The sequence below is a fragment of the Cynocephalus volans genome, chromosome 12, assembly GCF_027409185.1.
Source record: "Cynocephalus volans isolate mCynVol1 chromosome 12, mCynVol1.pri, whole genome shotgun sequence".
Classification (NCBI taxonomy): domain Eukaryota; kingdom Metazoa; phylum Chordata; class Mammalia; order Dermoptera; family Cynocephalidae; genus Cynocephalus; species Cynocephalus volans.
Genome location: NC_084471.1, coordinates 19217790 through 19232388, shown reverse-complemented (window position 1 = coordinate 19232388; position 14599 = coordinate 19217790). Strand labels below are relative to the sequence as shown.

General features: G+C 42.3%; 1 protein-coding gene across 4 annotated transcripts in view; it reads right to left on the bottom strand.

The window, feature by feature from the left end:
• Positions 1–7878, bottom strand: part of APPL2 (adaptor protein, phosphotyrosine interacting with PH domain and leucine zipper 2) — a 53800-nt gene extending 45922 nt beyond the window's left edge. For 3 of the 4 annotated variants that reach the window (XM_063074780.1, XM_063074782.1, XM_063074781.1), the window contains exons 1-2: positions 7634–7878; positions 148–246 (exon numbers count right to left, since the gene is read on the bottom strand). In XM_063074780.1, the coding sequence (XP_062930850.1) occupies positions 148–246; positions 7634–7687 (153 nt within the window). In that variant the 5' untranslated portion in view covers positions 7688–7878. Of the gene's footprint in view, positions 1–147; positions 247–4546; positions 4653–7633 lie in introns of those variants that run through there. The other variant, XM_063074783.1, reaches the window with a different exon arrangement.
• Positions 7879–14599: the final 6721 nt, after the last annotated feature.

Sequence of the window (14599 nt, the reverse complement as noted above, 5' to 3'; positions counted from 1 at the left end):
TTTTTTGAGAGAACAGTTCTGATCTTATTTCAAAATTTTAAATGATATTTCTCTGACTCAAATTTCTCAACCTCCAAGAGAAGTCTCAGATGAAGGCAGAGGGTGGCCCCTCCTCTGTTCCTCTCCAGGTGAGGGGCAGCAGCATACCTGGGCTCCATAGACGCGCTGCATTGCCTGGAGCAGCTGGTTGGTATAATCCGTGAGTGTGCCGGCATCTTCTTCAAATACACTCAGCAAAGAGCGGGTCTGCAAGAAAAGAAGGAAAGAGGTCACTTTTATTTCTAAGTGGAAAAGTTACAAAGGAGTAGAAAATACACCCACACAGACTGAAATGGAGGGGGAGGTGCCTGTCGGTTCTCTGGCTTTATTCTTTTATTGACAATACCAATATGAGTTTATTTCTGGAGCTTTAATTTAGAACTCCCTTTCTAATCCTTTAGACTGCAGTTCAGGGGCAAACTGAATACAATTTGAGCATCAGGCCCAGAGAAAGGAAACCAATTTTTAAAAGGTTGAGACTGAAGGGCTATTATCTGTGCTGACTTTAGCCCCTACCTCGGTGCCAGTAAAGTCCATTCAATAAAGTGTTAAAAAGAGCAGCCTCTCCCTTCAAGTCCATAAACTGCGCACAAGGTCCAGCAGTCTGTGCACTGCAGGCGTGGTCACCCAGCACTGCTGGAGTGTAATCATGCCAGCAGTAACCAGCTCTCTGCTTTTGTGTAATCTTGGATGCCTTGCAGGAGTGTGTCATTCTTTCCTCTCAATTTCCACGTTTTTCATCATATTTTATTCAACCAATTTTCAAATTCATGGCCAGGAAATTTTACGTCCTCTTGAGCAAACCGGTGGTAGCTTTGGGCGCAAAACTCAAATAGCAACTTAAGAAGAATGTTAGTTCACTTATTTCAGGAAGACAAATTCCTCAGTACTCTGAGAGCAGCTGGGCAACATCATTAGCTGCAAGTTACTTCCTATCACTTTTTTTCTTTTTGACATTTATTTGGATTTCTTTTTTTTAATAACACTTTATTATTTAAAAAAATTTTTTCTTTAAGTTTGCTTATTATCTTTTTACATTCTAAGACATTGTTGCAGAACAGTTGGGGGAAGGGGAGAGTAGAAGAAAAGAAATAGGGTGGGAGGAGAAAGATGGGAGACGTGGTTGAAGCTGGTGGCACTCCCCTCATTCCTGCACTGGAGACAAGGGGGTTTCCAGCAGTGGCTTGGTCATTGCTGGGCTGGATACAGATGTAAGCAGGGTGTGGCTGAAGCTGTTAGCCCCCCACCGCCCTGGCTTGGGAGCCAGAGGCGCTTCCCAGGTTGCTCAGTGGTCATCACTGGCTAGTTGCAGGTGTTGGAGGGGGTGTATGGCCGAGGCCCTCGGCACCCCACTGCCCTGGCTTGGGAGCCTGGGGTGCTTCCTGTGGCAGCCTGATGGTCATTGCTGGGCTGGTTTCAAATGTCGGGGCGGGGGGGGGGTGTGTGGCTAAGGTCCCCGGCACTCCCTGCTTGGGAGCCCAGGGGGTTTCTGGTCCTTGCAGGTTTTATAGGTGTTCTTTGGAGGTGTTAGACTTTTACTAGTTAATATCAAACTTTGTCTCTGATCTGTGGGTGTTTTGTTTTTTCTTTCAGTTCTGTGTTGGATTATTTGCTGTTGCCACCAATGGAACTAATTTGTTTTCCTTCGCTTACTTCTAAAATGGAGGAACTTCCTGTGGGGATCAAAATTTGAGCCCTGTGGTTGAGCTAAATTGCTGCTTTGCTGCTGATTTCCTGGGAAAGGCTTTTGGTGCAGCTCAGGTTTTAATGGTTGACCTCATATGTACTTCTGGGTCTTGTGAGGTCCGATACACCTGCATTGTGTGGAAACTTTGGTCTGGGCCTGAGTCTTTTCAGCAAACTGCACCCCCTGCAGATCTGTATTCCTTACCAGTCTCCACTGAATGGTCCTGCACTGATTGAGGGGCAGGTCAGCTGTCCATGATGTGCCCCAGTGTTTCCCTGGTGGGCCCGTCTACCATCCACTGCCTGCACTCCAAACACTTCCCATGGGACTGGCTGTGTGCTGATCCCTTGCAATGACCCACCAGCCTCTGAGTGGCTCCTTTTTTCAGTTGTCTGTGGCTCCTTGCTCCTATGTGGGTCCACAGGAACTCTGTTAGTGGTCTTGCTGGCCTGAGGGCCACCAAGGCCCTCTTCTCCCCTACTGCATCCAAGCATCTTTATACAAAGGGCACAGCTGTGGCTTTTGCCAGCTCTTGCTCTGTGCACTCACCAGCTCCAGCTTGGAAGTGGCTGGGATTTGAAATGGTGGGAGCGATCCTTTCTTTCTCTCATCGTGGCTTCTCCTGCCTTCATGAACTCTGTAGGTCTCTCCTCCTGTTCCCCTGAGCTCTAGTGGCCCCAGCTTGGCTGTTGTTGCTTTTTAATAGTTGTAACTTGGTTGATTTGTGGGAGAGAGTGACACTGGGGACCGTTTATTCTGCCATCTTGACCCACTTCCTGTCATTTTTATGCACAGTGCTTGGCACATGCTAAGCACTGAAGATATATGTATGAACAAGTATCGAGGTGTCACATAAGAGACTCACATATCAAGGGACTTTTGTTAATGTGCCCAGCACAGTGGGAATTTAAAATACGACATTAGATTTATAATGCGGTATGGGAAGCATACTTGTAAACAAAAACATATCATAAGTAAGATAAATGCTGTAATATTTATTCAACGAATTATGAAAAATGGTACTGTGCTGTAGAAAGATATTCAAGATAATTAAATAGAAAAAGGTTACAGAGCACTATGTATACTGGTTACTTAAATTTTTGTGTTTATAGAAAAAAGTATGGCAGATTAAAAACAGTCTTAACAGTGGTTATTCTGGGAAAGGTGAAACAACAGGCGATTTTAACTCTCTTCTTCATACTTATCTGCATTTTCTAAAATTTCTACAGTGAACTTGATGATTTTTGTTGAGAAAAATAACTTTAAAGCCACTCCTAAAATGTTTATGAAGTATATTTAATTATGTGGAGGAATTGCTTATGATATAATGTTATGTGAGGGAAAAAAGCAAGATACAAAATGGCATAAGTAGTACAATCTAAATTACCCATATCAAAAGAAGAAAAGCATCTTGCTTCATCCAAGGGAAAGATTTTTGCAATAAACCTCTCTTCTTCCTTATTATTTGTCTTAAAAATGCTAAAACTGGAGATCTAATAAAGTTTCATATAGTCATTTGTAAAACAAAATAAATAAATAAAATAAGACATTAGCAATAATGGGATCTCTACTTCAGAAAATAACCCATTAGGCAAAGAATGGAGAGTATGTTACAGAAATGCTTTTAATCAGGTGACATGGTAGCACTTTACAAAGAACAATTCATTAAAGAACACTATTTCCCTGCAGATGAATTCCAATTCCATCTTTCTTTTTCTAACCTACCCCAGATAAGAGAGCAATAACTGACTCCAAAGCACTCTCAATAAACTGGAACTGGAACCTAAACACTGTGATTGTTAACCTCCCACCACACACATTCTACCCTTGACTTTGATCCCCAAACTCTGGTGCACTTCACAGCAGTGCGTGATTATTTACTTTGCCTGGATCGTCCAAGCTAAAAATACCTTCTCCAAGACCAATGTACTCTCTTCAGTACTAATCCTTATCAACAGAAGAACCATAGTGCAATGAATAAGAAAACTTGAAACATAACTTTTTTTTTCACAGCTGGCTAGTATGGGCATCTGAACCTTCGACCTTGGTGTTATAACACTCCACTCTAACTGAGCTCACCAACCAGCCAATAATTTTTTAAAAAACTCTTAGTGACAGCAAAACAATATAATAGAGCTCATACAGTGTATGATTTGTGTGTTAGAAGAGTTCTCCAAACTTTTAAAAATTAAAATCCACAGTATGAAATACATTTTGCATCAGGACCTGAACAAAGGTTTTACCAAACACTATTTATCAATACTACGCATACACACTCTGATCTTTTTCCATTCTATTCCATCCCATCCTGTCCTATCCTATCCCATCTGTAAAAAAAAAATCATGGCTGTGACCCACTGCATTTCATAATCCGCTAATGGATGTCAACTAATAGGTAAAAAAACACTGATTTAGAATTATTACATCTCTTGAAAATATACTTTTTATTTGGAGAAAAATTACTGTAAAAGACATTCTCAGAACATACACTGGGTAGTCTGTCATTCAACATTCATTCATCCATGCCTGCCTCCCTGCCATCATCACCAAGTCTACTGAAAAGGAAAATGTGTTACAAACAAAAACAGCAATGAGACAAAATCTCTCCAAAACGAAGGTATACAAAACCGTCCAGGTTGTTTTGAGGCATCTCACTTGAGTAAAGAAAAACCTGGTTTCGTTGGAGAGGAATGTTCACAGCTGGGCCACTCACTGCTTAATCTTACAAATAAGTCTTTCATTTCTGTTTGTTATGCCAACTGCCAAAGAAACAAAATACAAAACATCAAAAAATGCAAGCAACAGTGCTTCTGTCTTTACCTTATCTCAAAAGTGTACTCCTTACAGAACAAGCCCCTGAAGAAGTACAAACTGCAGGAGATCAAGGCTGGTTTGTGTTCCTGTCACAGCAGTATCCACACTGTACTGGAACTGCTCCTTACTTATCTGTCTCTGGAACAGACTGTGAACCAGTCAAGGGCAGGCACTCATCTTACTCATCACCACATTCCCAGCAGCTAGCAACACCTGGCAAGGAGCAGAGGCTCACAAACAGCAACAGAGGCAAATACGTTATTCCCTGAAATAAACTGCCTCTCATATATCAGAGGCGAGCAGAAATAATACATGTGTATGCACATAGACTAGTTTCACAACACATCACACAGTACTGCAAACTAAAGAGGAGGAAATGAATAGATGTGTCTAAGGTCAGTCAACTGCTGTTTAGCTATTCTTGGGTCACTTGGTTCAAATACAAAAGCTTTTGTATTCATTTAAGTAATCCTGTGCAACTAGGTTACTGAAGTAACTCTCATAACTTCTCTATATAAAACTAGAGGAAACAAACAATAGATGGTTTCTTAGGATCTTTTCCGTTTAATGAAACATTTTAGGTCAGTAATAACAGAAAAGCCAGGTGCTGGGTAGCTGGGCTAACTTGTTCAATATCCCTAGTATAGGCAGACTGCCTGGTTTCCAATCCTGGCTGTCACTTTATAGTGTATAATCTTAAGTGAGTTATTTAACCTCTCTGCTCCTTGGTTATTTTAATAGAGGACCTGCTTCAGAAGACTGTTGGGAAATTAAGTGACTTAGAAAGCACTATGTAAAGCACTTAGAACAGTGCCTGGCACATAAAATGTATGATATAGGCATTTGCTGTTGTTTTTATTCTTTCTGCATAAAAAGGAGTTGGGTTGGATTCTTTCCAGTTCCAAGTCATGAATCTCCTTAGGAATAAAGCTGTATTAGGCACATGTCACATACATGAGAGTAATAAATAAAATACGCTTTGATGACTATTAACAACCTTAAAGTTAGCTTCCATTCTGTACAACCTCATTGAGAACCCTTGTGGGGTGGTAGCCAAGTCTCAAAAGCAATGACAGATAAAATGCCTACACTAAAAGGAACACTCCATAGGAATGACAATGCCTCTAAATGTCCTCTTCCACATACAAGCTCAAAGTTATAAACCACGTACATAAGACAGAACTGCAAGCTTCTAAAGCATCTTGAAGATCATCTGTCCTTGTCCATTGTTCTGTAGATGTTCTATGAATGAGAAAACAGCCAGCCACTGGGTGGGCATTGGACTCACCCAAATCCTATGATAGGTTAGTGTTAGAGCCAGAATTAGAACCCAGGTCTCCTGCTTTTTCAGTCCTCTTTCTACTTGCTCACAGCTGAGCGAATCTTCTAAGCCACTCAGAAATAGTGTATGTTCATTTATGTGAGAGCTGAACATTCAGAACGTGATTTGTCAGTGAGGACAACATGGAGAATCAGTTAGTGCAACCTTTCCAACCTGGCTCTTCACCGTGTGGGTCAGGAAAGTAATTTATCTTTGTGCACCTCAGTTTCCACAATTACAAGGCAAACAGAGATCCTCATTCAAAGTGATTGTTAGGGGCCGGCCCATGGCTCACTCGGAAGAGTGTGGTGCTGATAACACCAAGGCCATGGGTTTGGATCCTATATAGGGATGGCCGGTTCGCTCACTGGCTGAGCGTGGTGCTGAAAACACCAAGCCAAGGGTTAAGATCCCCTTACCGGTCATCTTTTTTACAATAAAAAACCAACCAAACAAAAAACCTCCCCCAAAACCAAAAAACCCCCACTAAGTGATCGTTAGACATTCTGCATTATCTTCAGATGCCACACAACAGGTGTGAGCATGAACGAAATGTATTCTACCAAGGGCTTTAGTCGGATTAAAACACCAGAAGTCTAGAGCTGTATAAAAGAGGCCTTGAAAGTCAGGCCAGTGGATGCAAATTTACCAAAAAAATAAAAAATCATAGCTTGCTTATGGTTCCTTACCTGCCTATACACAAGGAGGTTCATAAAGAAATGGGCACGAGACACCTAAGCACACAGCCCTTCTGACCACATATTCTCAACTGGAGATATGCAGAGTGGGTGTAGGTAAGTCCATCAAAGGCTCATCCTGAGAGGTACAATTCAGTCAGGGGAAAAGAGAAGGAACCGCAAAAGAGAGGTGAAACTGTGAAAGGAAAGCCGCTTAATCTTATTCTAATTTTTAAAAACAGTAGGGAATGAAGACACTTATTTAAATAACCCAGGGATGTGAAATCAGGAGGGTGGATATGAAGCTGGGGAAATATTAGAAGAAAAGTTCCCTGGGGAAAGGTGCACTGAATTAGGAACTAATGAACTAATGTCATTCTGCACTCATTTGCTATATTTACACGCTGATTTTCATCTGCAGAGCTCAAAGGACTTGACTCTCACCGCGAGTCTGCTAATGAAGTTCCCCTGTGCGACAACGGGACAGGGATTGTAATTTCCTCTTCACAAATGGGAAAACAGTGTCAAAGGGAAGCCAAGTACCGCTGAGAAAGAGATCCAAGCCCTCTGCCTGCCGTCCTGGCCCAGGTCTCATCATGTCAGTAGTAGCAATAGTAATAGTAACAGCAGCCATAGTGATGATGCTGAGATTGGCTCCTCACTCGGTGCCACACATTTTCTCATTTAATGCTCCTAACAACCCTACGAGGCAGGTACAATTACCATCCTTATTTTAAAGATGACAAAACGAAGCCACAAAAAGGTGAAGTCATTCACCCGGGGCACTCAGTAAATAAGCGATGGAGCCAGTGTTTTGATCCGGCAGCCTCAGTTTCAGCTGAGTCTGGAGTGGGGTCACGACACCACACTCCGGCCACAGGGGGCTTTCCCGGGTTCCCCAGCTCTGCCGGGGCCCAGGACAGAGGGCCGGCCCGCCCCCTCCTAGGCGCCGACGAACCCCGGGGGAAGGTGTCCCCGAGGGGGCCCTGCGTCCTCTACCGCAGGTGCCCCGGCGGGGACGCGGCCTCGACCGGGGCTGGAAGGGCCCCCTCGGCCTCACCCCTGCGGGCGAGGGGGCCGGGGCGGCGGGGGTACCTGGGGGCTGTCCTGCAACGCCTCCTCTAGCAGGAGCTTGTCCACGGCGGGCATGGTGCGGCGCGGCTGGGCCGGACGGAAAGACGGAGGGCAGGAGGCGCGGCCGCCGAGGGTGCACCAGGCTCTGGCTGCGCGGCGGACGCTCCGTGCCCGTGGCTGCCCTGCGTGCGCCCACGCCTGGCCAGTGGCCGCAGCCACCCGCCCGCCAGTCCTCCTCCCAGCCCAGCCCCTCAAGCCGAGCCAGATCAACAGGAAGTGTGGCGAGCAAGGCCCGCCCACCGGAAGTGTGGCGGCCGCGTTTCCGCCCACGCGCGACGCCTCACGGGAAGCTGCTGAAGCGGCCTGCGGTATGGCAGCTCCGCGGGTAATGTTTGTCCAGGGTTTCTGCCAGTCAAGACAGGTAAAGCCCAAGAAGGGGAACTCGAGCGTGGAAAGATAAGGTTTTATCTACTTGCGGCTACCCAGAAAGCCTTTTGAGTCGAAGGAGACAGGAGTGAACAGAGTTCTTATTTTTTATTTTTTTAACGGAAGGAAAACCCTACGTCTCCCACAGCTGTCTTTCTAGATAAATCTCAGTGCCCCCGAAACATCTCTAAGAACAGAGAGGTCACCTTCTCCTAGAAGGAAAAAAAAAAAAAAAAAGAGGATATTCAGAAATAACCACTTTGGAAACCACAGCTGTCCGATTTGGGTAATATAATTAGGTTTTGTCCTGGTTTATGTTATGTCATTTTGGAGAATCAAGTTTTTAGAATTGGAAGGGACAGATAATCTAGATCAGTGTTGTCATTTAGAGAGGAGAAAATGAGACCCAGAGAATTAAGTGATTGGGTCAGGGTTAAGCAGTAAAAGCTAGAGAAAGAAGAGGGATGAGAGAAGATTGGCAAATGGCAGTTGACATCTTTCTATAACAAAGGGTTCCTGAAGTTCCTTCTTTAGGAATAAATATGATTGGTCTAATAGGACACATGTCACCAAAATCAATAGGAAGGATATAACGATATGCAAATTCTACATTCTGCAGAACCCCCCTAGGTATCTTAAGACATATTCTGCATTGCAAACCCCTCTGAAAGTCTGATAGCATGCTACCTGATCACTCGAACACTCCAGTGCTATTATTCCCTTGGTTCTGAGTAGCACCTGTCCTGAGTCATTTTATGGCCTCCATCTGGCATCTTTTCCCCCATCATAGTTTTTCTTCCTTTTAGGTGGAATCATGTTCACACCATGTTTCTTCCTTTTCCTCTATTTTCTATCAAGTACCATTCAGTAATTTCACCTCTTATAATCTCCCAGACTCTATCCTGACCAAAATCTTCTTCCTCAAGGCCAAACTAAAAGCTCTTCCTTCCACCTGATTGTAAGTATAGTACAAGGATATGACTAGACCAAGGAAAGAAATGCATATATTTTAATTTGAAAATAGACATTAAAAGGAAGCAATGCCCTCTAGAACCCTTGAAAGCACTCAGAGGTCACCTTGAGAATCACCATATTTTTCATAAACTATCTCATCTTCTAATTAAAGTTACTTTTCCTCAAACACCAGCATTCAAAATGTTTCAACCATGTTCTTCTGCAATATCATTACTTTTCTTCATTTTATTGCTACATTATGGGATTTCTTGGCACTGAAGTACCATTTATAACATTATTTCTATGGGAAGATATATCTCAAATTCAAAAGAACTAAGTTGCAAAATGAAATCTGGGAATACCAAACATTTGTAAATTGTGTTATTAATTTCATTCATAATTCATACAATCATTCATTCATGTAGTAAATATAGACTGCTTGATGTTAAGCACTGACTCCCACTTATTTTGCTGTCTTTATTATGATTCTTACTTAAGTTGTAAAGCTAAATATCCCCTTCTTCAATAAATAGTCTGTGAGAAAGTATGTAAGGGGACTTTTTTGTGTGTGTAAACATGAAAAATTTAAGATGTTTCATTAAAAAGTATCTGTCCCTATTCAAATATTGTGAGGGTGGATTTCAGACATCCACCCAACTGTATCCGAAAACCCTGGACAGCTGTGAGATTGGTGACAGGAACTACGAAAATGGAGAGTCTGGAGTTACCATGACCTCTGGGGAGAGAGAGAATGAACTCTAAGGAGCTGTAACTTTTGACCCATTAAAGACCAATGGGGAAAAGGGCACAGTGAGACATGAAAATGTGCCCAGGAGAGCCGGGTCGCAGAAAGCCTGAGGCTTCAGGAGTGAGAGAAAAAGGTAGGAGTGAGAGAGGCACCGTTTTGAAAAGATGCTTAGCAAACTGCATGGTGGGTTACACACACTGAGATTCTTTCCTTTGCCTGCAATGCCCTTTTTTCCTGTTTCTATTCTGGCAAGCCCAGCCACAACCTTCAAATCCTAGCTTCATATAGCTTTTTTTGTGAAACCTCTATATACTCATGTCCCCTCAAGCAAAATACATCTCCTTATCCTTCAATATGCTCCCAGAGTGCTTGGCTAGATAATTTTAGAATAACACCTCTATTTGTTTTCACCCCCAACTTTCTAGCTTGAGTGAGCAGAAACCTTTGCTTATTTATTTTTATAATTATAGTCCCTAGTACATTACCAGGCACAAAAGCAGTTGCTTGATAAATGCTTATTAAAATATAATGTGCGTTATTATAACTTGCACATGATTAGCACTCCAGAGTTAAAAAGTGTTTTTGTGAATTTAATTTTATTTGATACTACAATGCTGTTTTTTTTTTCAGTTATTCATTCACTATTTAACTCCTACTATATGCTGAAGTCTCCTCTAGAAGCTGAGGATATAGCCTGAAGCAAATGGAGGAAGTCCCTACTCCAATGGAGCTTATATTTGAATCGAGGAGATAATAATAACCAAATGCAAATTAATAAGCATATGGTAAAATTTAGTAAAGGAGAAGAGGATTATGGGAAGTTGGGTAAGCAGGATGATTCTCTGAGGTGTCTGACATTTGAGCTGAGAATTAAATAAGGTAAACGAGCAGCTAAGCCAGAAGGGAAGCATGCATATAAAGGCTCTGAAGTATTCTGGCCAGTTTGAGGAAGAGCAGAGAAGCCAGAGTGGCTGGAGTAGAGAGGCATGGAAGAATGGGAGAAGATGAGGTGGAAGAGATGCCAACACCAGATCACAGAGGGCCCTGAGTCCATGGGAAGGACTTTGGGTGTTGCCCTAGGTAAAGCAAGAAGCCATTCCAAACATGAGCAGCTGAGTGGCAGGGTCTGATTTACATTTTTAAAGAATCTCTCTGGGTTCTGAGGGGACTGTTGCAATCATTCAAGCAAGAGATGGTGAGGTCTAAATCAGAGTCTAGGGTTGTAGTAGAAATGGTGAGAAATAGTTGAAATCTGGACGTATTTTGAAAGTAGACCTGACAAATATGCTGGATGTAGGGTGTGAGAGAAGGAAAGCAAGCAATTGGGTACATCCTGTGATTTGTTGAGATGGAAACACTGGGAAGGGGCAGGTTGTTGGGTGGTGGAATCAACCATTTAGTTTGGACCATTGTGTTTGAGGTGTCTTTTAGACATCCAAGTGCAAATGTCATGTGGGTACTTGGATACACCACTCTGGAGCTCAGGGGAAAGACGGGCTGTGGGAATGAAGGTATAGATCCAGGAGTTCACTGTATGTGGATGGTATTTAAACCACGAGAGTGAGATTACTTAAGGATTAAGTACCTATGGGAAAAAGGAGAGGTTGCAGGACTGAGCCCTAGGCAATATCCGGCAGATATTGAGGTAGGAGGAAGATTAAGAGACTAATATACCATCTTAGAAGTCCTATAAATAGGAGAGTTGGAGGCAATACCATCCTAAAAGCCTAGCAAGGAAAGTGTTTCAAAAAAGACTGATCCACAAGGTCAAATGCAGCTAAGAGATCAAGTGAGAATAAGGACTGGGAATTGACCTTTAGATTTGCCAATAGGAAAGTCATTGGAGAACTTTGTAAGTAAAAGACCTCAGCAAGAACATTTTTATTTGAAAGCAGGATGGTGTGTTTTCAAGAGCAATGGAGGGAAGATAAATAAAGACAGTTCTTTCAAGAGGCTTTTCACTAAGGGGATGTTTGAAGGGGAAGTGACCGCAGGGGATGATGTACAAAAGAAAGGGTGTTTGCTTGTTTTAAGCTTGGAAAGTTGTGGACTTTGGGCAAGTTATTTAATCTTTCTGAGTCTCAGTTTACTTCCCTACCATATGAGAGTGATAATGACAACCAAAGCTGTTCCCATAGGCACCTAACTATGTGTTCTATATTAATCAAGACTTTTTCAGCTGCAAATAATAGAAACCCAATCAGTTTAAAGAAAACATAAAAGGCTGGGAGAAACTGAGGAATGAGGAGACTGTCTTTCCTAGATTATTTGTATACTGATGAGGATAATCTAGTAGAGTGGAGGGGAAAAATTGAAGATACAAGAGAGGAAAGTGACAATTGCAAGAGCAAAATCCTTGATAGACAAAAAGGAGTGGGATCCAAATCACGAGTGATGAGAATGGCCTTAGAAGCAGGGACAGTGCATTCAGGTAATACAAGTGACAGTAGGTAGGTAGATCAAATGCATGAGGATGAAAGACTTCTTTTCTGATTGCTTTTCTTTTTCTCAGTGGGATAAAAAGGGAGGCCATCAGCTCAAAGCAATGATGGTCAGATGGTGTTGGAGGTGAGGACAGAGGAGAGGGTACGGAATTGTCTTCTTGAGGCACAAGAAGGTGAGGCATAAGTATTAGTATCCCCATTTTACAGATGCTGCAACTGATGCTCAAATAATGATGTGACACAGTGTTCTAATGCACCCCAAAGAGCAGAAGGAAGCCTGCCAGTACGACGCCTAAGGCTGGTGGATCCCAGGACTCCTCTCCACTTACCTCCCAGGTGCCTGCACAGTGTCGGATCCACAACAAATACTGTTTACATGGTTGTTGAATGACAACATTCCATCCTGTTTTCTCCACCTGAGCCTCCTGTGACTCAAGCTGTATTTCCCGACTGTCTTTTCATTTGCTTTTCCTCTTTACGGGCAGCCCACAGAAGCTAAGAGAGGAAACTGAAGACCTCCAAGGAGGTTTGGAGTCCTCCAGTTCTGAGAGACCACTATGGAAAACAGTGAAAGAGGGAAAGAGAGGGAAAGAACCTTATCAGTTCTCAAGTATGCACTTCCTGGTGGGGATTGACTTTCACTCAGGATACGCATTTGATCCTGTCACTCTGCTGTTTAAAACCCTTTGGTGATGATAAGAGTAAGAACAATAATAGCAAACAGACACAGCGCTCTCACTATATGTCAGGTACTATGCTAATTATATTACCTGCATTAGCTCCTAAAATCCTATCCAAAACCTTATTAGTTATTTACTGTTATAATCCCCATTTTAAAGATGAGGAAACTGAGGCCTAGGAAGGTTAAAGAAATTGCCCATGGTTAGCTAATTTCAGATGTTGAGATTCAAACCAGGCAGTGTGTCTCTAGAATATGTGTTCTTACCCTAACCTCTCTGGCTTCCTTCAGTGGCTCCCCGTTGCCTACATGTAACATCTGTATTCCTTAGCGGGTCACACAAGCTCTTGCACAATCTGACTCCCATTTACTGTGCTGCTGTCATCTTCTGCCATGACCCTTTGTATAACTGCCATACAGAGTTCATTGCAGTCCTTGATAGTATACTATTTTGCATGCCTGTGTCTTTGCAGAGATTGTTTCCCTCAGCCCCAAGTGCCCTTCTCCCATGAGCCTCTTAACAAATTGATTTTCTAAAGCTCTGTTTAAATGTCATTTCTGTGGTCAATGAAATTCAGTTCAATATTAATGAAGCATGTACTTTGTTCCAAGCACTGCGCTGGGTGCTGGAGGTTCAATAATGTAAAAGAGACACGGGCTTCCTGCCTTCAAGGGAGCTTCCTGTCTAATGATGGCAGGCAGTGAAAGAGATGAGTGCTCTTATAGGGGCTACTGCATGGGATACAAGGAAGCACATGGTAGAGGACCTTCAGGCTGAGGTTGACATTTCTGGGGATCAGGACAGGAATGTGTAGGAGAAAGGTAGCCACCATCTATTCAGCCAGTTTTGCTTGTAGCTGTTGCCACATTTGTGTGTTTGTGGCTCTGTCTGCTGCTAATGATGAGTCGTTGCCAGAGCAAATAAATATTTGTCAGGTTATATGTAGTATACTTAATATAAATCTTTTGCGTAATCTCCCAAGAAATCATAAGTTCAAAGAAATAACAAGTTTCAAAGAAAAATGCATTACTAAAATGGCAATTTCAACAAAAGATTCTCTGTAGTGCTGCTACCTGGCTAGGAGAAACTAATGCCACATTCATTTAAATGTCACTCAATAATATTCACTGGCATTTCCCAGTGTTTGAATGTTCACTGCCGGAGACAGTTCTTCATAAATACTACTAGATTTATTTCTTATTTATTAAACAATCTTTTAAAATTCATAATGATAAGTAAAAAGTATATGATAGTGGAAGTATGCTAAGAATAGCTTATGTTATTAGGAATTCTTGAGATTTCCCAGGAATTCTGGTTTCTTGTTCCCAAATTTCAAAGATGAATATCTGTTGGGAATTTAGAAACACCACTGAGGGCACATAGGCTAAACTGAGACCTTCCCTAAATTGCTTTAGGTCAATTTCATCTGTCTTTCTTCCATCCACCTATGGGGCTTGGTACATGCTTTTATTAGCAATTATGCCATGTCTTATTTATTTGAGTGCCTCTCTCTCGACTCACCTGTTAGCCCCTAAATTATAAGATCCTTCTCTCTCATATCTTTATTTCTTTAGTGCCAAACTCAGGATCTGGCTTTTAATTGGCTTTCAGTAAAAATTTTCTCAGTGAATAAAGGAATTCAGTTAGGGTTAGATTTGGCTGTAGCTAATAAGAAAAAATAATAGTGTCTAAAACATGATAGAAATTTTATTTCTCTCTAGTATTCAAGAAGTCC